At 37.8% G+C, this 25,045-nt stretch overlaps 10 protein-coding genes across 10 annotated transcripts; 3 read left to right on the forward strand and 7 right to left on the reverse strand.

The window, feature by feature from the left end:
• Positions 1-273: 273 nt before the first annotated feature.
• On the reverse strand, positions 274-3,266 carry RO3G_10586 (uncharacterized protein; the record flags this gene model as incomplete). The annotated part of the gene is made up of 3 exons (XM_067665171.1): positions 274-926; positions 987-2,717; positions 2,774-3,266. 3 exons carry the CDS (start codon positions 3,264-3,266, stop codon positions 274-276), a joined length of 2,877 nt encoding a protein of 958 aa, XP_067521272.1.
• A 356-nt stretch (positions 3,267-3,622) lies between these two features.
• On the reverse strand, positions 3,623-4,051 carry RO3G_10587 (uncharacterized protein; the record flags this gene model as incomplete). The annotated part of the gene is made up of 1 exon (XM_067665172.1): positions 3,623-4,051. The coding sequence occupies one exon, from the start codon at positions 4,049-4,051 to the stop codon at positions 3,623-3,625; it is 429 nt and encodes a 142-aa protein (XP_067521273.1).
• A 2,368-nt stretch (positions 4,052-6,419) lies between these two features.
• On the reverse strand, positions 6,420-7,124 carry RO3G_10588 (uncharacterized protein; the record flags this gene model as incomplete). The annotated part of the gene is made up of 2 exons (XM_067665173.1): positions 6,420-6,851; positions 6,903-7,124. The coding sequence occupies 2 exons, from the start codon at positions 7,122-7,124 to the stop codon at positions 6,420-6,422; spliced, it is 654 nt and encodes a 217-aa protein (XP_067521274.1).
• Positions 7,125-10,647: 3,523 nt separating this feature from the next.
• RO3G_10589 (uncharacterized protein) lies at positions 10,648-11,576 on the forward strand (the record flags this gene model as incomplete). Its single annotated transcript, XM_067665174.1, has 4 exons — positions 10,648-10,708; positions 10,764-10,785; positions 10,842-10,958; positions 11,015-11,576. The coding sequence occupies 4 exons, from the start codon at positions 10,648-10,650 to the stop codon at positions 11,574-11,576; spliced, it is 762 nt and encodes a 253-aa protein (XP_067521275.1).
• A 1,276-nt stretch (positions 11,577-12,852) lies between these two features.
• Positions 12,853-13,688, reverse strand: RO3G_10590 (uncharacterized protein; the record flags this gene model as incomplete). Its single annotated transcript, XM_067665175.1, has 2 exons — positions 12,853-13,368; positions 13,425-13,688. The coding sequence occupies 2 exons, from the start codon at positions 13,686-13,688 to the stop codon at positions 12,853-12,855; spliced, it is 780 nt and encodes a 259-aa protein (XP_067521276.1).
• A 1,071-nt stretch (positions 13,689-14,759) lies between these two features.
• On the forward strand, positions 14,760-15,829 carry RO3G_10591 (uncharacterized protein; the record flags this gene model as incomplete). The annotated part of the gene is made up of 2 exons (XM_067665176.1): positions 14,760-15,343; positions 15,391-15,829. The coding sequence occupies 2 exons, from the start codon at positions 14,760-14,762 to the stop codon at positions 15,827-15,829; spliced, it is 1,023 nt and encodes a 340-aa protein (XP_067521277.1).
• A 750-nt stretch (positions 15,830-16,579) lies between these two features.
• RO3G_10592 (uncharacterized protein) lies at positions 16,580-17,086 on the forward strand (the record flags this gene model as incomplete). The annotated part of the gene is made up of 1 exon (XM_067665177.1): positions 16,580-17,086. One exon carries the CDS (start codon positions 16,580-16,582, stop codon positions 17,084-17,086), a length of 507 nt encoding a protein of 168 aa, XP_067521278.1.
• A 1,754-nt stretch (positions 17,087-18,840) lies between these two features.
• RO3G_10593 (uncharacterized protein) lies at positions 18,841-19,430 on the reverse strand (the record flags this gene model as incomplete). The annotated part of the gene is made up of 2 exons (XM_067665178.1): positions 18,841-19,227; positions 19,293-19,430. 2 exons carry the CDS (start codon positions 19,428-19,430, stop codon positions 18,841-18,843), a joined length of 525 nt encoding a protein of 174 aa, XP_067521279.1.
• Positions 19,431-22,169: 2,739 nt separating this feature from the next.
• Positions 22,170-22,556, reverse strand: RO3G_10594 (uncharacterized protein; the record flags this gene model as incomplete). Its single annotated transcript, XM_067665179.1, has 1 exon — positions 22,170-22,556. One exon carries the CDS (start codon positions 22,554-22,556, stop codon positions 22,170-22,172), a length of 387 nt encoding a protein of 128 aa, XP_067521280.1.
• A 1,035-nt stretch (positions 22,557-23,591) lies between these two features.
• On the reverse strand, positions 23,592-24,500 carry RO3G_10595 (uncharacterized protein; the record flags this gene model as incomplete). The annotated part of the gene is made up of 6 exons (XM_067665180.1): positions 23,592-23,634; positions 23,682-23,723; positions 23,770-23,841; positions 23,892-23,931; positions 24,073-24,351; positions 24,401-24,500. The coding sequence occupies 6 exons, from the start codon at positions 24,498-24,500 to the stop codon at positions 23,592-23,594; spliced, it is 576 nt and encodes a 191-aa protein (XP_067521281.1).
• Positions 24,501-25,045: the final 545 nt, after the last annotated feature.

Below are 25,045 nucleotides of genomic sequence, written 5' to 3' on the forward strand. Positions count from 1 at the left end.
CCAATTGTGTAGAATCCATTATGGCAGTCTAGAACCTAATTTCTCAAAAGTCCTCCCTGTGTAATTTTTTTAAAGTTGAGCCCAAAAACATTGACATCCTGGTGCCTGTTTTCGCATTATTATTCCCTTTAATTGATGAGAACCTGGGTCTCCCCCCTTGAACCAAATGATAATTTCCATGGTAACCGTTCCCAAGCTGATGAATGTATTATTTCTTTAGGGAATGTATTATACAAAAATAGTAAAAAAAAAGTCCAAGTCTAATCTTTATTATTATTTGCGACCTTTTCCTTTACGCGAAGGACGACGAGTAGATTTTTCTTTTCTCTTTTCATAAGCAATACGCTCTTTACGAATCTGTCCGGCATTCTTCAATTCGCTCTTTGTCTTTCCGTGTTGACCCACACGCTTCTTACCCAAGCCGTTTTGTTCAATCGTGCCATCTGTCTCTCTCAACTTGCGCTTCTTCAATTTCTTGTCATAATCATAAGCCAAGGGATCCAACGGTTTGCTTTCCTCTGAGCGATTATGACGGAATCGTTTCTTTGAGAAATGGGTCGCGTTGTCCAATTCTCGTTCACCAGCACGAGGAATCGAGATGTGTTTCTTTTTGGCCCATTCGTCAAATCGACCACTCTTGTAAGAGGCCGAGATTAAGGCGCCACTCTCAGTACGAATCATCTTTTTGTTGTCTGAACCAATACCCGTACCACGAACAAACTTTTTCTTCTTGGAGTCCCAACGAAGCATGTTTTGATTCTTTTTGATACCGTCTTGATCATCTCCTATTAAATCAAGTTGTGCCTTGGATGCTTGTTCTGCAAAGTTGCCTTTGCTGGTCATAGAGTAACCGCGTTCTGTGTTGGCATCCTTTTGAGTATAAGAAAGATAGTATTCTTCATCTCTAAAGCTCTGCTTCTTTTTATCTAAAATAAAAAAAGAGTCAGTTTTTTTCTATTTTTCAAATTAAAAAAAAACACACTTACTTTCTCTAGCAGCTGGTATATTGAATGTTTTAGCCAATTCATCTTCTTCTACATCTCCACCCAACTCAATCTTTTTTGGTGTACTCTCCGTCTTGTCCTTCTCATCAGCCTCTTCAGCCTCCAGCTTTGATTTATGAGCAGCAATCACTTTATCGACCGCCTCACGTCTCTCACGCATCATGGCTGTCGCAGGTGTCAACTTTCGACTGCCACGCACACCGACTTCAAAGATAGTTTCGGCCGGTCTAAAGCCAGAGATGGCCTGGATCATATTGGCTCGCTCAATGTCGGCTGCGCTGGTGCCCACCGTGTGTTTCAATAAGGGGTGCAGCTGGCTGTAATTCTTCTTCTTGATCACCTCCTTTGCTCGACTGTAACTTTCAGGAGCCGCACGAGACTTGGTACGGTTGTAGAGCTTATAGGCATTCATCGCTGTTCTGTATGTTCCCTCCAATGCAGCGTCTCTTTCGACTTGATTTGTCACCCAGGTTTGGTCATCAATCAGCGCATCGACCGGCAGGGTTCCCACCACCAACTCTGATGTGTAATCATACTCGTCCTTGTCACCACCAAGCACCAGAGGACGGGTCAAGAACAGTTCCAGATCCACCAAATAAGGAAGTTCATCAGAAGTCACTAAAGAGTAAGCCCAACCACGACGACCGGCACGAGCCGCACGACCGACACGATGGACAAAGACCTTGGAAGAACCGCAGAAATCATAATTGATGACGTTTTCCAAGACGGGAATATCGATACCACGAGCAGCGACATCCGTGACGACCAAGATGTTTGTCACTCCTTGTCTGAACCGATTGATCTGGATACTACGTGCGGCTTGATCTAATGAACCATAGACATAAGAGACTTGGTAGCCGGCAATCGTCAGCAGACCAGCCAAATACTCTACGTGGTGTTTGGTGGCAGCAAACAGAATGGTCTGTCGATCGGCCTCAGTTGCTGACATCTTCTTTTTTCCTTTTTTGCCTAAAGTCCCCTTTTCTTCATTTCCAGTCTTTTTGGGGAGCTGAATGATATTTCGTAAAAGGTAGAGAAGAGCGCCATCCTTTTCGTTGTCCTTGACTGAAAAGAAGGCCATCTCAAGATCACGTGAAATCTTGGTATCCACATCCAAACGAATCAAGGTGGGTTCTTGCAGACCAGCCTTGGCGAAATCCACTAGCATCTTGGGCAATGTGGCTGAGAAGAGCAAAGTCTGACGGTTGGGTGGCAGACGAGACAAGATTTCATGCAATTGAATAGCGAAACCCATTTCAAACAAACGATCTGCTTCATCAAACACAACATACTCCACCGTACGTAAATCCAGGTTCATTTCGACTGCCAAGTGAAGCAATCGACCAGGTGTGGCGATCAAGATATCTGGGTTGGATGCAATCATTTCAAACTGTTCATCTAAGCTGTCACCACCCACAATACAACAGCTGCGAAGATCGGTATATTTCATCAATTCCTTACAGACCTTTTGTGTCTGGAGCGCTAACTCACGAGAAGGTGAAAGGACCAAGGAACGAGCACCTGTCTTGGCCGAGTGTGCCTTGAGTCTTTCCAACATGGGGATCAGGAAGGCAGCCGTTTTACCTGAACCGGTACGAGCCATACCAACCACATCATCGCCTTGTAAGACAAGCGGAATACATTTACGTTGAATGGGTGTAGGCACTTTGAAACCTTTGTGAAGAACGGCCTTGAAGATTGGATTACTGAGACCTTTATGCAAATAGTTTAGTCACAATCGAATATTTATTCATCCTATTTTATTTTACCCATCGATTGAAATCCTCCCGACTTTTTATTTTTACGATTGGCTGCCATCGTTTCAGAAGCAATAAATTTCTCGTCTTGTTCGTCATCACTTTCACTCACTTTGATTTCTACTTTAGGCGCTGATTTATTTGTTGAGGCTGTTGTGATCGATGGCTTCTTGTCTTTATACTGATTGAACATGTCAACTTCGAGATCTGAACTGTCACTTTCCTCATCATCCTCAGAATCAAATTGAGAAAGAGTCTTCTGGTTAGGTACAATTTCAAAATCGGAATCTTCATCTTCTTGCTTCTTTTTGCTATCTTTGTTGTACTTCCTGCGTTGAAATTCCTTTTTTCTTACTTGAGAGACTGATTTCTCCTTTTTCTTTTCCACTGCGTTCGTAGACTTTTTTTTCAGAGCTGCGGATTTAGCTGATGGTTTGGAAGCTGATTTAGCTGCTGACTTGGGGGCTGATTTGGCCGCAGACTTTATCTTTTTTAAAATGGCCATGAAAGATGAAAAAGATCTAAATCAATCAATTCAAATAAAAAAAAAAATAAAGACAAAGAGGGAACCGAAAAAATCGGTGGCTGAGTAAATCATGCCAAATTTAAAAAAGCAAGTACCCCTTTATCCAATCAAATCCTACGAGTCTCGTCAAGAGATGCTGACTTGACTGAAAGTGGTTGCTTGGCTTGTCTTTGTGAGCATGGACATCAGCGTCAAAGCTCATTTATTTCAAATCAAAAGTTTCCCAAAACAAGAAATAGTCTGTGTTAGGCAATCGTAGTTTAAATTGAAGTTTATGCCATTTATTTTTCCACTTGTTTCCCCTTTCCTTTCGAGTTTACAACAAACATGCTTTTTTAATGAAAATGATAAACATCAATAGGTATTGAGCCCTGGTTTGTTTCTGTGGTATTTTCGTTATCTATAATTAGATAGGCTTCATCTTCGTCTTCTTCAATGACCATTTCATTCACAGCATCCGTTATGATCGTATCACCATCGTCTTCTTCTTCCTTATCATCCAGAAATTGAATTACCGAGTTTTTTAATAAAGAAGGAAACCATCGTTGTTCTATATCTGACTCATTGTCGCTTTCTATATCGTTTGAATTCATGAGCGAGACAAAATCATGCTCTGTCAACCTATCTTCATCCAATATTTCATAATATGATTTTTCTTCCAAGAGTAAACGAGAAGCTTCTGTCTCTGATATTTCATGCACTACTACAGTCGTTGTGGTTTCGTCGTTATTGGCCTTGGTATAGGATTGATAATGATAATTCATGAAAGGAAATCAAAAGAAAAAGAACGAAAAAGAAAAAAACAAACAAAATTTCGTGTCTTATCCAATCTCCGAATAACCTTCTTATTTGCAATGAATACGTTTCATGAATATTTCAAAGCATCGATCGGTCGGTCTGTTTGTATTCTTGATATCCAATGAGTACGTTTTTTATTGATTTCGAAAGGAAAGTAAGATGATGTTGAATGTAAGGCTCCAAAATAGCATTTCGCACCCTTTCTCATAAAATCATGAGAGCTGCTTGTGTGTTTGCTGAAGGTTCATGTGGACTTTGTCCAAGATCCAAAAGTCCCCTGACAATGATATATGGTTTGAATTGACTTACGAGTGCATTTATTTTAAAGCACATAATAGCAACAGAGGAAGCCATGATAAACTACATGTCCAATTGATATTGATTCTATCCTTTGTTGGTTCTATGTCATGCTCTGTATACCTCAAGTGAGCCCAGAGACAGAAAAATCAGAAATGAGCAGGATATTTAGGGAATGAATAAAGCTGTCACAGCAAACGTCCTTTCTAGGTACAAGTTTTTGAAAGTCATTGTCGATCTTTACACGAAAACAAGCAGTTTTTGATAAATAATCAAGTAATATTTCTATTTGGACATAATGCGTATCATTGACTTTTACTTATTTATCTTTTGATTACAGTGCTGATAGAAATGTCATGAATCACACACCAAGATTACCTCGACAGATTCGACTTTTAGGTGGTCTACAATTAATACTGTAGTTTAAAAGAACAGTAGGTCAGAGAAAAGACTAGCCGTAAAAGCATATCTTACTCTGTGGTCTATTATTAAGACTGAACTTAGAGAAAAGCATAGTAATGAAAAAAATTAAGCCAGTAATTAGATAGAAAGATTATCTTCTTCTTTTTTTTCTGTAAGGAGCAGAGAAAGAACACAATAATAAGCCTTCTCAAATAATTTTATGTCTTTATCTGACATCCTTCAGAAAGGATCATTTTAAAAACTCAAAGGTTTTGCTCTTTACAGTATCACTGCGCTCTCAAAGTGTTGGTTTAGAGCCCCCCCCTTTTTTTTTTCTCGTTTACATATTGCATCTGTTTAACCATTTGAAATACAAGTGCTGTAATAATATAATATGTCATAGTAATATCTTTAAACATGATATATCATTGACAGGATTCTTATTACTTCTTTTTAATAAAAGCGACATTTAATTTTTAAATAAAATAGAAATTAGGAAACAAAGGAGCTAATGTTCTACTTTTCTGTTTTATTTTAAAAAGGTAAAATGTATGTAAACAGACACAGACTCTTTCACAATCAATGAATCAATGAGATGCGGCTCTACTGAAAGAGGTACGGTTTCTACCTGGACGAGATCAAATCAATTATGAAAATAAGCTGCGGATCTAATTATGATCCAGTCATTATGCTATGCCTCTGTGTTCACGAAACTAAAAGACAAGCACATGATAATAAAAACTAAAATAAACCAAGCCATACATGTTTTGCAAGTTGCAGGCTTATGAGATAATCTAGCAGGCTATGATCACAAGCCAAGTTTATGTTCTAGGCTACTGTTATTATAAATGCCTGATCCTTACATAAACGTGCTGGGATCAACAAACATAAACGCTCTTGAAGTAGTAGGATGGATCCTATTGTATTAACGATAAAGAGACTTTCTGAATTCATAAACACATGCTCTCTTCTCAAAAAGTAGATTTAATTAAGAGAGAGTAAAAAATTTTGTTTACCATTGAATGTTTATTTTTTAGCTCCAATAAGTAAGGAGGCTTTACATTTATAAGATAATCTGTGATGACAAAATGATCTTTTTCATTAACAAAACCTTTTTTTTTTTTTCCTTTTGATTCAATAAAATAAAGCTCTTTGTAGGATGTATCAAAAGGTTTTTTATATCAACAAAAAACCGTTCAAACAGTCGAATTATGTTTCTTCTTTGCTGCCTTCCTTTATGAGGATCACATAAAGGAGTTGTAAAAAATAAAAGTATAGATGTGATCATGCAAGGAGAAGCCTAGACGCATGCAGACATATACTTTTAAAAACTGTATAAAAGATCTGCGGTAAAAAATAGTCTTTTATAGTAATTATTCCAAAAGTCGAGTAGTTTTGTTTTCTTGTATGAATGTGGATTATAAAGAAGAGATCTAGGGGATATTTTATCCTTCATCCCTTTTTAAAGTATGACTTTATTTTTCCTTAATGTGATGCAGGAGGGAGAAAGAAAAAAAAAGAGGATAGTATATGTAGGATGCTTTAAAATTAGTAAGTTTATTAATAAAAAAAAAATGTCTTGCTGAAACAGCAAACAAAAAAACTTGTTTTTTAATTAAAAGGGAAGGAGGGGAATTAATTAAGACGTCCGACGGGCAAAGTAAAATGGGAAGAATCCTTTGTTAGCAGACCAGAGAGAGCATTATACCAAGCTATCAAAGCTGTAATGATACCCAAAGCACCACCGGCTACCTGACAGCTGATGGAACTGTTCAGCTTACCGGCTGTCAACAGGATAAAGGTCAAGAACAAGAAGAAAAAGAGCGAGACGAGACCGATGCTAGACCGGTGAGAGGCGATGAGCATGATGCCTGTGAAGATCGTCCAGCCAAGCAAGTAGTATCCCAATGATTTTTCCAAAATGGCTGTATTTCCTCCATAACTACCAGTGATATTGGCGCCTGGGATAAAGATCAAACCGAACGATAACCAAAAACCACCATAGCTAGAGAACGCAGTCGCACCAAATGTGTTTCCTGTCTTGAATTCCCACATGCCTGCCAAAAGCTAATTCAATCGAGGTAAGTAGGTTTTTTTATCAGATTGAATGTGTCCTACCTGAACTAAACCACCATAAAAGAAAGCAAGTCCAGTAACAACACCGTGTGGACTAGTAGCAGGCAAACCAGCACCAGCATTATGGAGAGACAAGACAAATGTGGTCAATGCGAAACCGCAAAGACCCAATGGACCAGGATTGGCAATGGTAGGTGGAGCGGCGACGGGTATGTGATGAGAGTGTTGATATTTGGATTCAACGTCTTGAAGTTCAGATGACATGGTTTATATAAAATGAAATAAAAAGAAAGTAGAAAATAGATCCTATTTTATATGCTTTTATATTTCCTAAAAAAGAATTACTATCAAAGGAAAAGAGAAACGGCACCAAAGAAAGAGAAATAGAGAGATTTTCAAGGAGAAAGTAAAAACTCAGGTGTATATCTGTGGACTGCCCTTATTTTTCTTTTTGAACATTTTTCTTTTGTTCTCCTTCTTTATTTTTTCATCCTCTATCATTGGATATGTTTTATAATGCTTATATTTCCTACTTGAGAAATCTGAATCATTCTTGTATACATCATGTAAGCCTCTGTTAATTCATTCGAAGCCAAGTCACTACCCCGCATTGTGTCACACTTGTTACGTAGATCGCTCCCACACAAAGGAGGGGGGGGGGGAGAAAAGATAATCTCTAAAAGCCTCAAGATACCAAAAAGCACACAATTTCCAAAAAGAGAAAATAAAAAGAGTTTTTTCCAGTTGATTTTATAATCAAAAGATCCATTTGGTTTCAAGAAAGAACACAGAGATATGACTTGGAAAATAATCTGGATTTAGACAAGCCATTCACTTTAGGAAATGAATCGTGTATTCAGCCTTGAATAAAAATAAAGGATGTGATTGGTTTATGTTTTTGAATCATCGGCAAAGATAGCGTAAATAGAATGATGGATACTAGAAGTGGTGCATGAAGCCACTGTTTCTCAGGATCGACTCAGCTTCTGCGCTTTTTTTTTTATTGTTTGTGGTCCCAAAAAAAAAGAACAGTTAGCTACTATAGCGTTACGTTTATGATTAAAAATCACGGTTGAAAAACAGTATTTTCCTCTATTCAATAAAGGTTGACATAATTTATTTGATAAATCACAAGTCCTAAATAGCTTTCAGTCAGACTGTATGCGTTCAATGTAGAAGTCACCCTGCTGATTTTATTTTTTTCTTTCTGATACGATGCTCGCGTGAAAGAGGATGATGTACTAGAATGAGGAGGAACATGGATTGAATTCTCCTTTTTAGCTTGAAGAGTTTATAACAACCATTTGGCCTGGTGTTGAAGCAATGGCTTCATTCCATTTACAGAATGAACTTTATAAAAGGCTATTATCATTCGATACACTAAACCGTCTAATAAATGTATTACTTACTTTACATTTAAACACCATGACTCTTGCTTGCTCTATGCATGTTTCCAACCCAAAAAAAAAAAAAAAAAAAAAAAAAAAAAAAAAAAAAAGAAAGATAGGAGATGAGAAGCGTGATGTTACCCCTTTTGTTCCTTTAAATGAATTTCATCCGTTATTGAATAAGATGTGTACAACTTTATAATTTTATTAAAACTTGTTTTTGTACTGTTTCAAAATACAGTAGCCCCTCTGCCAACCCATCGTTTCACATCTCAATTCGCAACTTTTTTTTTTTTCCAATTAGTAGATTTGTCGTTATTTTTAAAAATGGCGTACTTTTTTTTTTGTACAAGTATTTTATATTCACATAGTCTGGTTACATAAGTTGAACCCACTAACACTTGGTGTATGAAATAAAAAAGAAAACACCAAATAAGGGAGACTGGTGTGCTTTTAAAGTCAAGCAATAATAATAATGACAATGACAATTTAAATCAATGTCCTTTATAATTTTTATATTTGCCATGTTTAAATTTGAATAAACTTCTTTAAACAACATTTCCTAAGGCTTTATGCGCTCCATAGTATACATCTCTTCTACTATAAATTGATATAAAGGAATATCTCATTATGATGGATCATTATCAAATTTGTCACCAACTAAACAGTGAATCTATTCAGCTTCGACTAAGCGAAAAAAAAAAAAAAAAAAAAAAGTAAATCAATGAGATTGAGGCCTTTTAAAAAGCAAGTTAACAGCATTTTTTTTTCTCCCATTGAATGAACAAAATTAAGAAAGTTGCATGTTTTACTGCAAAGAATAGAGTGATGAAAACGCTGATAGACTTCCAAAGATGGCTAATGATACCAAAGAATTGGACATTAGTTATGAAAATGGTCCATAGAAACCAGTCCTAGTTCTTTTTTTTTTTAGTCAGACATCATGATTAAAAGAGCTACAAGGTCCTCTAAAATGTAAGCATACTTTAACAAAGCGATTATTATGGAAAGAAATCCAAAAGAGATGAGCATTTTGAAAATGAAGGAGTATCTTTGTTGAACGAGCAATTGATCAGTCATGACTTTTTAAAACAGTTCATGATTACTGGTGATGATACACCATTGAGCGAATCCAAAAATTTGGGCTTGTTATAGAATTTATTTATGCAAGGAATGACAGACATGAAAATCTATTTGGAGCCTATTTCTTATTTTGTATAGCTTAAATTACATTGTACATTATCAATAGAGAAAGCGACATTACGAAATTGAATGATCTTAAGTAGATATGATTCAAATACTGGTATTATTTCAAACATATTATCTAAAAAGCTGCACCTACAATTATTGCCTAATTTTAAGCTGTGGTGTTTGAGGATGTAGTTTGAACCTCTTTATTGAGTGAGATTATAAAGAGTTGCTGATTGGTTAATTTAAAACATCGCTGATTAAAAAACTTCGCATTGGCATCATATGTGAAATTGAATAAAATATCAGAATTCGAAATTGTCATGCAACAAACAATAAAAGCAAAAAAACTAGGCTTTTTTCAGTTAAATTGAATTTTTATTTTTATTTATTTATTTGTTTTTTGCTTGTTATTTTCTCTAGCATTAATTATTAACCTTATACTTTTTTGTGAAATAAAATACGTTTTAATAAATCTGTATATCCTGCCTATAATCAACACTTTGAAAAGTTACACATCTTTTATGTTAACAAATCAATACCTTTTTCGGTTTCGATTAGAAAAAAAAAAAAAAAAAAAAAAGCTGTATTTCCACAAACGAATTTATCCTTCATTTTGATCTTGTATATTCTTTAGGGGGGGAAAGAGGATGATCTACAGATACGTGCGTAGAGTAATAAAAAGAATCTTTTACTGCTTTTTGTGTAGCATAGTTTCATGTACAATATAATTGTGATTATAGTAAAGAAGGGTAAAGATGAAGTTACTACAAACGAATGTGTGTCTTTTTTACATGTAAAAAGGAAGGGTATTAGAATGATGATGATGATAGATATTCACACAAAAGAGAGAAAAAAAAAAAAAAAAAAGGTGTACACAAAGTAAAAACAAACAATAATTTCTTTTTTTATATAAATTGTTCAAGTCACAATGTATAAACATAAAAGTAATAACGTAAAAGGTAGTAATGAAGAAATATTGAAAATCAAACTGTATTGTTTATAATATCATCTGATATAAAACCCCCTTTTCCCGCCAAAATATATCATTCTCTACACCCCCAATTCCTGTAAACATGCAAATCTTTTAGTATTTGAATAATTATGGATAGATTGCAAAATAATGAAAAATAAAAAAAAAGAGCTTTATTTATAAACATTTATTCTTTCTTTTTTTTTTTTCTCTCTCCCTTTTTAAATAAATAAAAAAGATGATGTTAGATGAAGAACAAGTAACTTCAAAGATATTCCCTTGTCCTCAATGCCCTAAATGTAATAAGGATACGATTTGATTTAGAGTGAAAACTAAACTTTTTTTTTATTTTAGTATTCGCCACCCGTTCTAATTTGTAATAAAACAACATCATTTCCTCCTCCTCCTTAAACTAATTTTTATTTGACACAGAAAGCGACATATGGAAAATCCTAATATTCACAATATACCTTATATAAGAAGTCGTGATCAAAAGCGATGGAAGGGACACGCAAAAAAGATAATTTCAAAGGAAGAAACGACTGAGAGGTAATTGAAGATGTAGAAAAAAAAAAAAAAAGCATTCTTCTTATCTTCTTTTATAGCAATAATGACAGAATGCGTAAATGGCGAGCTGAGAATAGAGAAAAGAACAGACAGAATGATTTACGATGTAGAGTCTACCGTCTGGCGCGTCAAAAGTTTGGTGAACATGATTCGATTGAGAAGCAATGCTTTGTGAGAGAAGAAATCGCCAGAAGACTCGGTCGACGTATGATGCTTGAACGAAAAGCGTCAAGCTTAACAGGCCATGATTTAAACGAATTACCCTTTTACAGTGGCTTACAGCAAAAGATTGAGTTGCCCTCGATTCATCAAATGAATCGTCACTGGTATTCTCCTCTTTTACCAGAACTATCATCACCCATCTTACAACGACGAACAAGTAGCAGCAGTAGCAGTAGCAACAGTAGCACGAGCAGTACTTGCAGTCAATACACAAAGGAAGATTCGGTCAACATACCACTCAGTGACCGCGTGTTGCCATCTATGCATACATTCTTATCCTTTAAAGAAAAACAAGAAGGAATAAAATATGTTGACTCAAATAAAATATTAGATGAATTTGTTGGTGTCGTTCTCAATTATGTAGATAACTCCCCTTAACACATCACACAGCATACACATTCATACATCACCCTACGCACATTTCTTTTTTTAATTTATCCATGTTTACACAAAACATGTCAAAAATAAAGCATCGTTCTCCTTCTTACTCGTGTAACTTTCTTTGTTATTATTTACTTTTCGTCTAGGGCATTTTCTTTCATTTAAAAATTACATTTGAAAAAAAAAAGATGAAACTTTCACGTACTCGACTACTACTCTTACTGCATGTTCTAACTTTATAATCCTTTTTGTTTGTTACTCTTGCAGACCAGTCAACCGTCCTTTTTTTTTTATTAGCCAAGAAATATTACAACACAGAGTATGGCAACCTTTTCTTGTATAGAACAGTTGATAACACCTCCTTGAAGAGGCTCATTGGTTGTGAACAAGTACTGGACCATCATTAACTTCAAATGTTACTATGGTTATTTATTATATAAATTTCAATTCATTCTATACAAGGTCATCACTTAAGAACAGCAGCCATTCTAGAATGAATCCTCTTTCTATCCTTTCAGTTAAATGGGTTTTTTATCCACCTTGTATTGGGGGTGAAGATTAATGAGGCTCATTGGATGCCGCAGCTCGGCGCAGGTTATACAATAAAGTAAGTGATACAATATAATTTAGCATGACGAGTGAATAAGGATGGCAAGTGAAATAACAGATTTTGGTTTACTATTTTTTTTTTAAAAAAAAAAGCCATTTTCAAACTGTTTTGGGCACTCTTTTGCATACATTTATTTCTCTGCTGAAATTCAACTTGTCCTGTACATGTAAAAAATTAAAGACAGACATGGGAAGTTTTCATGGTTGTTGACTTTTGGGATGTTATCAACAGTGGGATTTGGTTACCAGATATTATGATGGGACTCTTTTGGAGTTATTTATAAGATTGTTGTCAGTGTGATGTGAACAGTTTGCGTTGATTCTGATTCATAAAGTACTGTCTATACAATTGCAATATGCTTGTACTCGATCTGTGCCTGATCCAAATACAGCACACAGCCATTTCACGATCAAGGCATGGATGACATGAATCAATCTAGCCAAGGCGAATCAGCTAGTGAGTGACTGAACAAAGATTTAGATAAGCTTAATTGTGCTGTTATTTGCACATGTTGTATAGTTTAGCAATAAAGGGTAAAATACACTACTCTCGCTTCTTCTCATTGGCATTGACAAGAAAACAAAAGTACTTGTCCAACATCTCTTCAAAAAAAATTTTTTTTGGATAAAATTCGAGGGTATGAAGGTCTTTTGTTTATTGTTTTCAAAGCTTAGGCACCGATGCATTCATATTCAGCACAGGCTTGTGCCTCACCAAACCATCCGCTATCTCTTGCAGCTCGTCGTCCACCTCGACACTGGCCTCCAGATCAGAGTAATGCCGACAGAGCGGACAAGAGAAGCCTGGGTAACTTTGAAAGATCACGGGCCGTGAACATTTGAAATGAAAGAGATGCGAACAGGGAGCGACAAAAAGAGCTTGAGAGGGTGTCATCGGATAGAGACAGATACAGCATTCTTCGACGACGGCCTGAGAGGCATTCAGGCGGGCGGCCAGGTTTTGAAAGGCGGTACGTGTGTAGACACTTGGCTGTCGGTTGATCTCGATTCGAATACGGACGGCTCGATAACAGGATTCGAGCCCACCTTGATAATCTGTACCGAGCTGAATCACGTCTCCGTCTCTGAGTTCTTGCCTTTCACTTTCCTGGTTGGGCGTACTGAGTCGGATGTGATTGATAAACGTGCCACTCGAAGACCCGATGTCACGCAGAAAGACCTAACGGACGCATGAATATCTCTCTTTTTCCCTTCCCCTCTGGTTTCATCCGTTACCTTTCCTTGCTCTGTCCATAATTCGGCATGGTTACGACTGACGACCTTGCTTTTAAATGAAAGTTTGGGTTCTATAAAATTCTTTTCTGAGAATCGGCCGATACGATACGAAACACCCGGTTTCAGCTCTCGTTTGATAATGTCAAACACAAAGTTCTGATCCACAGGCCCTAGGTTGGGTACAAGTCGAATGTGTGGACAGCCAGAGGTGGCTTGTTTTTTCAAGCTCCGGGATACAGAGGAGGTGGATAATTTGCAAGGCATGATGGAAGTGATGGAAGGTGGATGCTCGCTACACATAATACTTTATGTAAAAAAAAAAAAAAAAAAAAAAAAAGATTAAAAAAGATTAAAAAAGATTAAAAAAGATTAAAAAAGGGAAAAAGAAAAGCGTCCTTTGTCTTCGGAGGGTTACAGTCATCCAAATTGAAATTTGAAAAATTACTGAGACTCGACTTCGTTTGCTGTGAGACGGGATGAGACCCATGGGTGGGTTGAGGAGAAAAGGAAGTGAGTCTGATTTGAGAATCCAGTAAAAATAAAATAGATAGACGATAGATTTGCGGTTTGTATAGCATGATTTCTTGTGTTCCTTTGGTTCATCGACGGCTGATCTTACTCTTCTCATAAAACATCCATCAAAAGAAAGAAAAATGCCTTTTTGTGATTTATAGGACGCATTCTCACAAGAGCTCATTCAGAAAGTGCAGGCTCCTACTGACCCTTGACAAGGATGGATAGAGATCAACAGCACCTTTTGATTTGAACAAGACTTGTTCACAGGACACAAAATGATACTATTCATTCAAGACCATACCTTGGCAAGTATGGCTTCCACAGTTGCTCGAATGAGCGTGCTTATTGCCTTGGTCGAAATTTTAATTTGAATTCTGATGACTGTACACAGTAGACAACAACACCAGAGGATGAGACAACAGGACGATGCATGTGCATACTCGTCGGTTGAAGATCAAAGCATATACATTTCATCATTAGGGGTCAGTGATATGGCAATGCCTTTAAGGCTGTTGAAAGAGCCGAAGGAGACAAGGGACGGACAGTGTTTAGTAGCGTTGAATCTGCCTTCAAGGTTTACTAAGCATTTGACGTCATGCGTCGATACATTTTTTTTCCGGGTCAACTACGCACTGAACCAATGTTTGTTTCAGAACGAAAACATAAATACGAATTTGAAACCTGACAAAATGGATATGCTCTTGAGACGACATGAGTCATTTTTATCAAGAAATATGGAAATGATCCAACCCTCATTTTCTACACTTTTTTTCTGTTTTTCTTTTTTTTTTTTTTTTTTGCTTCTTCTTTTTTTCAGCCATGGGATTTCTAGACAGCTACAGCATCGATGCATATCCTAGAAACAAAAAAAAGTGGTGGAAATATGCTGTAGCAGCAGCAGGAATCATGGCGATGATCCTGATTGTCATTGTGGTGCCTGTTGTTGTGACCAATAACAAGAAGCGAAGTATGGAGGATGAATACGATGCTAACAACAACACAAAGTACCCTCTTTCACCTTATACACATCTTACTCAGATCGTGACCCACAATGACACAGCACTCCAACAAAAGGAGCGTATCTTTGTGACGGGCGATCTTCATGGCTGTCTAGATGAATTCAATGCACTGTTGGAAGCAGTCCGCTATGACCCAGAAAGGGACCAGATGATCCTGGCGGGCGACATGACTTCCAAAGGACCCGATAGCTTGGGTGTGATCCAGAGAGCAAAAGAATTGGGTCTCTTGTGTGTGCGTGGTAATCATGATGATAAGCTGATTCGATTCAAGACGTTTGAAATGGTCAATGGACAAGATAAAATGCAGCCAGAGGATGAAACCATGCCAGAGGGAGATGTACCTGACCCTTTGAAATTTAAAAATTACCATGAGCCTTTGGCCTTGTAAGTTTTGCTTTGCTTTGTTTTGTAGACATGCTTATTTTTATTAGAAACATGACACAGGATCAGTATGATTACTTGGTCTCTTGTCCAGTCATACTTCACATCCCATTTTTAAACAACACGATCGTGGTCCATGGAGGTTTAGATCCAAACATTCTTGCCTTGAAAGACCAGGTTCCTTACCTGGTCATGAACATGCGTGACATTGACGAGCATCAAGAGCCCACACCGAAAAGTGGCAAGGGCACCCAGTGGGGTGTTGAATGGAACTCGAATCAAAAGAGCCTTTCGAGTGATAACACCGTCGTTTATTATGGACATGATGCTGGACGTGGATTGAATTTGCAGCAGTATACCTTTGGGTTGGACACAGGCTGTGTCTATGGTCGACAGTTGACGACCATGAATATCCTCACGCATGAAATCACACAGATTGATTGTACGACGGATTATACAAACAGTGATGATGATGATAATGACGATTAGAATGTTTAGACTATTTATTATTTCAAATTTTGAGAAAAACAATAAAATAATTTGGGAAAAAGTAATTTGGAAAGAATAGCGAAAACTTGGGCATAGTTCGTATGAGAAAAGGAGGGATAATTTCTCGAATTTCTTTGAGACTTCCAAGGACTTGGTTGATAGATACCAGAATAGCTTCCTTTAGACTTTTGTACTCTTTAGCATTCAGAGGAGAACACCTTCAATATGGGACTTTAGATGCCTATGAATATAACCGAGAGTAATTTTTTATTCATTTCCTCTTGTATCACATAAAGTCATTCAAAATAGTGATGTAAACTTGCTTAAGCATTTGCTTCTATTGGGTCCCTAGAGTTGGGCGTGTCGTGTTCTTTCCGATGTAAAAGAGCATCTTTGACAATCTTCTCGTTAGCATCGTTCTTCTCAACTGAAGAGGATGATTTAAAATGGAGAGACGTGACTTCTTTGATAGATCTATCTCCTAGACTACAATAACAGAAATCGATTTTTGGCATCCATTTCATACTCTCTGGGAATAAAAGTCTTTTTCCATGTCAATAAAAATTGCTGATCCCTTTCGATGGCGTACGACTTGCTGAGATGTTTCCGACAATTGTCCATTGTACTATGACACCCCGCTCCATTATGATTTGCAGCTAATTATTTTCGAATGACGCAGTGACCTATTTTTGAATGGTTCACATTTCATCTTTTGTGTATTTTTCTTTTCTTTTTTTTTTATCTTGAAAAATGACAGACAATGACAGTTATATGGCAATGTTAAACAACCAAACCATCAATCCTCCATCTCATAAAAAAGAAAGCACATCCAACACAAAGCAAGACAAGAAATTGAAACCGGCTTCGTTTCCTCCTGTTCAGCAAGCACACGATTTACTTATCACGGCCTCTCGTGGTATTCATCTCGTTTCAGAATCCGATGAACCTTTTGAGTTTATCAACACAGTGACCGAAAGAGACACGCTACCTACTACCGTAAAGGATCTCAAAGATCTCGGCTTGATCGATCCAGAAGCAGACGAAACATTAGAAATTAAATCTGTACAAGAATTCTTGCAAAGGGAAGAATATCAAGGCATCGTAAAGGCTTTAGAAAAGTTGGGCGAGCTCACACAGCAAGGTGGTAAAGTATATTTGGTGGGTGAAAGATCGATCACTGTCTTGATTTTATCCCTCGTTCGCTATGAACAGCAGTGTGCCATCATCGGCTTGAAAAGTTTACTCGTTCAGACATAGTACCGTCTGAGTTTTGTATGGCATAAAAGACACTGCATCTTTACATCATCCAAAAATAAACCCCTTCATTACACTCTACAATAAAAGTAGGAATCACATTAACTTTGAATAGCAAGCAAAAAGACCTGGGCTTTTACTTGAGTCAACTGCCCCCCCCCCTCAAAGTAGTTACCAAAACGCCTTATGAAGTAGTAAGCAACCCTTTTGAATGCATTCACTAGTTTTTTGAAGAAACGCGTTATTTTCAAGAGTAAAAGTGCCGCTGAACTCTTGAGCAATAAAGTCAGTGACCAGCAATGTAAAATGAATACATGCAACACGCAGTGTTCAGCTGGCTCACTCGTTCAAAATCCTTCTTTCTCTGGTTGAGATTCATCCACAGACTTTCTTCAAATGATCCTCAGAGCTCGCCCTCTTCTCTTTATCACATAGGCTCTGATGTGAATAAAGATGAATCTCCTTGAACGATTCCAAAGATTGTTTTACTCGCCAAGTCTCATCTGACTGTCTCAGTTTCATTGACTTGTGCTTCATTTAGGGAAGGGAGGCGGGGAAATACCGACAGTGGCCACCTTTATTTCATCCATTCGATCCACTGTGTCAAAAGAAAGACAGTCGTCTCTTGTTTGTTGGCCTGAATATCTCTGTTGGCAAAGAGACTCGCTGAGACCCTGTGAGACATCCTAAAGATTGAGAGACCCAACCGAGTACGGATGATCAAAAAGACATGGCTAAACACCCCCAGGCCAAAACACTCTAGGCAATCAAGATGGTATCCTATGCTTAAGGATGCATGTTCACACGTCTAGCCAGCATGAATGACCATGAGCGCTTGAGATTGGTCGGTGCCTGAATGAGATATCCTTTTGATTTGTCTTTATCGTCAAGACCAAGCCAAGTTTCACTAACAATTCTCTGCCCGAGAGCTTATGTCTGACTCCATCCCCCCACCTCTTCACCAGAGGCTATCACCAAGAGCCAAGGTACTTGACGATCTGTCATCTGGACTGCCCTTTCGACTGGACTCAATTTGTATCGTGATTGTTGTCAGGAAGCTTTGCTAGCTAGCTCATTGGCTTGAAGCCTAATGAATTCCTTGAGTGTTCATGACCATGTGCTGCTGGATTTACAAGTAAAGGAAACAATGTGTTTGTGCCCCAGCTACAATGCCAAAATAGGTTTTTTAAAGGCCTTTTTTTATGAAACTTGTCCATTTTGAACATAGAATCATTAAAAAGAGAGCGAGTCACCATGAGATCATGGTGTCACCTAAAGAACAAAGTGCTTATCATGAAAGTCAAGGAGCCCTGATTCATCCTAATGTCACACAATCCAATTCGTTGCTTGTCATTCAAATCATGAATGGTTGATTGAACAGATCCTCATTTCAACAGGAGAACACAGCAGCATAAAAGCATCCGTCACTTTCGGATGAACTGATTTCACCCCCCTTTCTTATTGATTATTCGAGTCAAAAGATGGGAATCCGGGTTCAGAAGTACAAAAAGTGACCCGCATCCAATTTCTGTCATTTGAGTTTTAATAAAAGAAACACGCATCTCACTCTCCTCTAGACCATGCTTAAAAAAAGAACCAAATGTCCAAAGTGCATACAGCGCAACAGTCAATGTGGATTGTGAATAGGTAAAAAAAAAAAAGTAATAAAATGCCCGCAGTTTATTTTTTTTTTTTTTTTTGTTGGTCTTTACACATTTCTATTTCCTTCACCAAAGAGAGAGAGAGGATGGAAGTTGTCAGAGATGTCTATTTACAAAGGATCTTCCGATACAGGTATCAATGGGTGGTAATCGAGGGGGTGTAGGTAATGTGCGCTGTCTTTTTTCATAGGCCAGTGGACCCCGTTGAAGTTTTGCTTTGAGTGCACTCATGACTTTATGATGCTGATCATCCAGAGAATTCCTCTTTTTGTTATCCGTAGGCGATACAGGCGTGGCAAGATAGGGACGACAGAGTGGATGAGCAGAATGTGGATAAGATGAATCGTCGGGACGAACAGGTGCCAGATGAGGGACATGATAAGGCGCGCGTCTTGGTTTTTGTTCTTTGGCGAGTTGAAGGTCCAGTCGACGGAGATGGATCCTGGCTTGTTCGGTTTTTAAGATCGCTTTGGCTGTCTGTCTCTAGAGTACAAGGTTTAAATAAAGAAAACGAGATGCCTTTCTTAACACAAAAAAAAAAAGTTTACTTTGTCTTCTTCTGATTTCGCCATCAACACATACTTTAGTAATTCATGATCGTCTGTATACTTTTCAAGTAATTCTTTTATTGAAATCTCTTGTTCTGAAGCTATTGACCACTGAAAAGTCGGTGAATTCAAAGTCATTGTTGATAAAAAAAAAAAAAAAAAAAGAAAAAATGATTACAGAAAATTAGAAAGGAGAAAAGAAAGAGGAGGGAGAGGGAGGAGAGGAGGGGAATTTTAATTTTTTATACCAACTCTCTCTCTCTCTCTCTCTTTCTTTCTCTCTCCTCCTTTCCATGCTTTTACCTTTTTTGTTTTCTTAATTAAAAATAAAAAATATAACTGGTGGATATCAAAAGGGGGGTGAGCGAGTAAATTAATTAAAGTCAAATAATGAATTTCGTGTAATGCTTCTTCTTTTTGATGCAAACAAACAAATCACTGTTGCTTTTTTTCCCTATCCTTCAAGTCCAATAGAATCATCCACAGGTTCAGCACAGTCTTGGTGATCTTGAGACATCTTTTGTTTAGAAATAAATAGCTCATTCAATACCAGTTGGATTCAGTCAGAACCTAGAATGGCAAGTAGCATCGTGAACTCTATCTTTTTGATCGTCTCCCCCTCATTGTCAATTGTAACAGAATGATGTTGGTCCTAATCTGTTTATGAGTCTTTACACTGTCCATAAACAATACTGTGTATTGCTTTCCCCTTTGATCTGTTAAAAGGATAGAATGCTCTTTCAAGAATGATAGGGTCCCATTTGTAATATAAACCGATTCTACTTTTTGGGTGCAGTGAAATGAAAAAATACCGCTGTACAGCCATGCTTAGTCAACGCATCTAAAGTGAATGTATTTTTTTATTCCATTTTAGAAACCGTCCACGTTGATTGCCACGTTTCTGTCTGACTCCAAATCTTTTTTGAGTGATCCAAAAGAGCACAGACCTCTCTTCTTATTTTAGCAAACTATCCGCCCAAATAGGATTGGGAAAGAAAAAAAACAGTTCATCATCCACTTTCTGTCACAATCACACACAAACACTCTCTCTCTCTTTTATTTTTAGCATCTTGTCTCATACTTTTTAGTAAACATGAGCCTTGTAGTTATGTTCAAGGCCATCCAATTTCCCCCAAAAGAAAACGTGTTCTCCGAACGAGTCTGAATTGATTTATGCCAAGAATATAAATAGCAATAGGCGGGCTTGCAAAGAAATAATTGTCCTTGTCCTAGCGCACTCTCTTTCTTTTTTTGGCTCAGATAACTGACGTTGCTCGTTGGCCAGTAGAGCGGAAGAGGTTAGAATGGTTGAGTTTGATATGAAAGAGAGCGAGATGAATTCTGAAATCCAGATGGGTGTGACGTGAGTGAATTGACCACAGATGCCTAGTAAACCATTTATTTTGTATAAATGGATGAACGAGAGAGCTTCCTGCTTTCATGAAGCAAACCATTTATAAGACTTTTTTTTTTTTTTGAAAAGCTACCTTTCTCTTGTAAAACTAAAATGGACGATGAAACACAAGTTGAGGTCCTGCTGATGGTTGACAAATGTAAAATACAATGAGCCGTAAAGAAACCTCTTTGGACAGGTTGTATTTAAAACGAAGGCTAGGATGACGCTGAGGTTGGTAAAGAAAAGGACTGAGATGAAGGTAGGATGTTAAAGAGAATGATCTGATAAATGATCATCAGACATACCTTTTGCATCCATTTTTCTCATTTTACGTCCTGTTCTGAATCAACGATCTCTCTCTTTGACCTGCATCAAGCATACTGTCTCTTGAAATACTAAAATGACAAAATCACGCACATCCATCTGTTCCTCAGACACATTCATCACCCTGTACCACGTCCTCCTACTCTGTCAGTAGACACAAAACGCATGGCCTTTTAAGAGTATCACTTGGTTTGCAATCAGCCAATTCAACTTGTTTTCAAAAAGAGATGGACATGCCAAGAATGTGTTCCCGGTACATGTCAGCATGCCTTATTTTTGTTTTCGTCATCAGTGAATTAGCTAAACAACGCGTTTCCAGGTTTGAGAGTTTTAAAAATAGTCAAGGTAGGCCATACAACTAGACAAAGAAAGAAGGGGACTTCAGAAACTTGGGTTACGCGACATGATCAAGAAAGGAAGGAAATTGGAGTCGGGTTGTGTGATTGAACAGGGAGGAACATGTTTCAGACACAGTGTATCTGACACCTACTTCTTTTGAAAGATAGTATCGACGAATGAAAAGTAGATGGATCCAAGCTTTCTTTTTTTTAAAACTTGGTGCTTTGAAAGGAACAAGACTGAACCCTTCTTTTTTTCCTTTTCTTCTCTTGACCTGCTTCCAACATGCTAAACGAATCCACATAAAATAACAATACACATCCCTTTTTGTCCTCACACGTTTTCCTTCACACGATGCCTCTGTGGATTTCCGGATTTTTCACAAGGGGTCCGTGCAGCGGATCCAGTGAAAGAGGACATCCTTGGATCGTTACCCGTGATGTCACAAGAGGATTTGAATTGATGTCTGAAATAATGTAGACTGTTTTCTTTTTACGGACAAGAGATCAGCCAACGCTGGTTGAAGACAACCGACCTCATTTAGAATCAGAACGGATGACAGAGACTTACCAGAAACCATCGAGATCAGGCTTCGTCGCCTATGCCTGACCGTTCGCTCCCCCCCCCCTCACCGAGCCACCCTACGTATGTTTTCAGCAGACATTTTCAGCCCAGCCAGGGGACAAAGAACGTCTTGCGCTGGATCCGGCCTGGTCACCTGACCGGTACCGATCACCCAAAGTGCATACCCCCGCACGGGACCCGTCCTTGTTTGCCTTCATCGGACGACCTCGGACATGATTCTCGCCTGGTGCTTTTCACAACCCACACATCACCCCGCGTCCGGTGCGAAACGGACGTTTTGAGCCACGCAGGGGATCGGGAGGCCGTAGAGCAAGCACGATGTTCCGAGTGGCCCTAGGATGAGCTCCCCCGTACAGGGAAGGTCCTTGAGCATCGGAGGAGCGATCTTGCCCACAGAGGTATCCGGATTGGCCTACGTGTTGTTGTCCAGCGACCTGGATCTCCCCCTTCTGGACGCCTTGGCTGACACGATCAAGGTAAAGCGTAGGGTGGGAGCCACGACGAGCTCTGGAAGAAAATGGGATTGAATGCTGGACTGTAAGCATCCAACTTGTCTGGGGTTGGCAGGGACATGGATCGGATCCAGCAAGACGTTTGACTTGAGCAGCAGCATCCTTCATTGACCACCCATAAAAAAAATGGACGATGCATGTTTAGCAGCTGTAGTGTAAAGATTAGATTTGAATCAAGCACAGATTTGGGACCATAAGAAAGAGGCAAAAAAAAGGTGGGGAGGCATCCATAGGATGATCTGCAGAAACCGTCAGGATAGTACGGGATGCCCCCCGTCCAGGCTCGTTTGAAAAACAAAAGAGCTAAATCAATCGATCCGTCAACCTCTGCTGACTGTACAAAAAGAGTATGATTCTCTTTTAAGTATCAGAAAAAAGTAGTTTGAATGTGATCTTGAGGTTATAGTCTCTTTGATTCAATCCAACGCGACTTTTTTTATAGCATAAGCCTGTTTCTGAATCCTCTTTTATTCCTAAAGAAGCCTTGATGTTGTCATGCTCAATTGTTGCGTTTAAGGTGCCATGTGAAAAGAAAATTTGTCATAGCACACTGTGAACAATTTGGATCTTTGCTGGCATTGTCAACACAAACGATGCGGTCATTGTCTGAATTTTTATAAAAAAAGGAGAATCCCTCAAGCACACTGTTCCTTCCTAAAGCTGAACAAAGAGACTCTATGGCCATCGTGCTCATAGCCAAGATGATTCAAAATAAAGTTGGCATAGATTATTTAACGAACGAGTATTTATTGTTTGGCATGTCCTTTTTTTAAAAGTCAAAAAGAATTGTGCCTGAGAAATTGTCATGTGTTTTTGACCCACTTGAACGCACGTGAAACGGGGAACTGTTTTTTTTTTTTTTTTTTTTTTTTTTGTTTAGTCCGGCTTAGCCAAATTGGATGATTGAACAAGAACGTGCGATTTATTATATTTTTAGGTTCAAGTTTTAAGTTTTATTAAATTCAGGCAAATGAATTTATACACAAAAGCTTTTTTTTTTTTTGAAGCTCTTTTGTATTCGAATGTAGATGCACACTCCATCTTTTTATTCTTGCACTACTTTTTTCCATAGAAATTGAATTCATTCCCTTTCATCCTCCTCTTTCTTCTACACATCCTGTTCATCCTCTCTCTTCTTTCTTTTTAAACTTCCATATTGTCCATCACGAATTCATCCTCATATCGGCTATTGAAAAGCATTAGTTTAAAATGTAAGATTCTTATTATTTGTACCTTGATTCTTGTTCTTCTTCTTGTACGATGGGTGCATTTAAACTATAAACAAATCAATAAGACGTTTTCTTTTTCTCTTTTTTTTTACCTTTCACTTTTAATCGAAAAGAAAATCATACGTTTTAATTTTCGATTAAAAAAGAAATAATTCAAAGACCAACTAATAATCAAATAAGTACAAAAAAGAAAGGTGTTTATCATTCAACTTACAGGTAACCCTCTTCTTCATTCATTGGGTCGTCATCTACATCTGAGTTGTATGTGTACACATCACATTCGTTGAATTGCACAATCTCATCCAACACATCCCACAATCTACAAAATAAATAAAATAAAACTAAATCGATTTTATATCCAACTTGCCTGTATTTATTCACAATCACATCATTACCGAGGTTAAATAAGGTTGTATTCACAGAATTCATGACCATTTCCACCGAAGGCATCTTCATGAACTGCTCGGGTCTCACATCCTCAAAGTCATTATCGGGGAAAGCTGCATTTAAAGTAGCCAAAAGATAAAAAAAGGTCTTGCGTGGTGTAGACTCTGTCAGCCTTCCAAAGGGGGAAATCACTTGCAAGTCATCAGGGGAAATGGACCCAGGTGCCAACGTATTGTATCGATGTTCTAATGTCTTGAATAGCTTTTTATCTGTTCCAGCCGATTTACCTAACAACACATGTTATTCAATACGATACAAGCCATGTCTTTTACTTACAAGAATAAGCTTCTACACGTCCTGTCAATACACATTCAGATGTTTCCCAGCGAAAAGCTGTGTTTATCAACTCAAGTGAGTTCACTTCAAGGAATTTCATTTTTAAAGTGTGAGAAAAAGAAAAAGAAAAAAAGAAATAAAGCAAGTATGAAGTCATTGGTTCACCCTCATCTTTGTTACACAATATTAAACCCCTTTGCATTAAATCGGGCCATGAAATCATCCCTCCTCTCTATGGCGTATAACACAAAGCCAATAGGAGGATGGAACAAGCATCAGATGGATTGACAATAGATTAGCCTTTCTTTTGGTACAAATCATCGCTCTCTAAATCGTCATCAGTTCTTTTTTTCAATCTACAGTTTCATTTGACAAAAAGCAAGGCACAGTTTCAGTGGTGATAGACGAGGTTTTTTTTTTTTTATTTATTATTTCAACATTGATTTGAAAGCATGTAAAATACGATTGAAAAAAAGCGTTTTGCTTTTAATTACAGCATAAATCACCAAACAAAGGAGGGGGAATGTAATAGTCATCCTATCTACTTTTATCAGAGTCACAAGCACTTGCACATTGTTTATCTCTACTGGCTGTGTTAGAAAAGGGACCACTGTAAACACATCCTGTCTTGCATCCAAATTCACA

The sequence above is a fragment of the Rhizopus delemar genome, genomic scaffold (genome assembly GCF_000149305.1).
Source record: "Rhizopus delemar RA 99-880 supercont3.8 genomic scaffold, whole genome shotgun sequence".
NCBI lineage: Eukaryota > Fungi > Mucoromycota > Mucoromycetes > Mucorales > Rhizopodaceae > Rhizopus > Rhizopus delemar.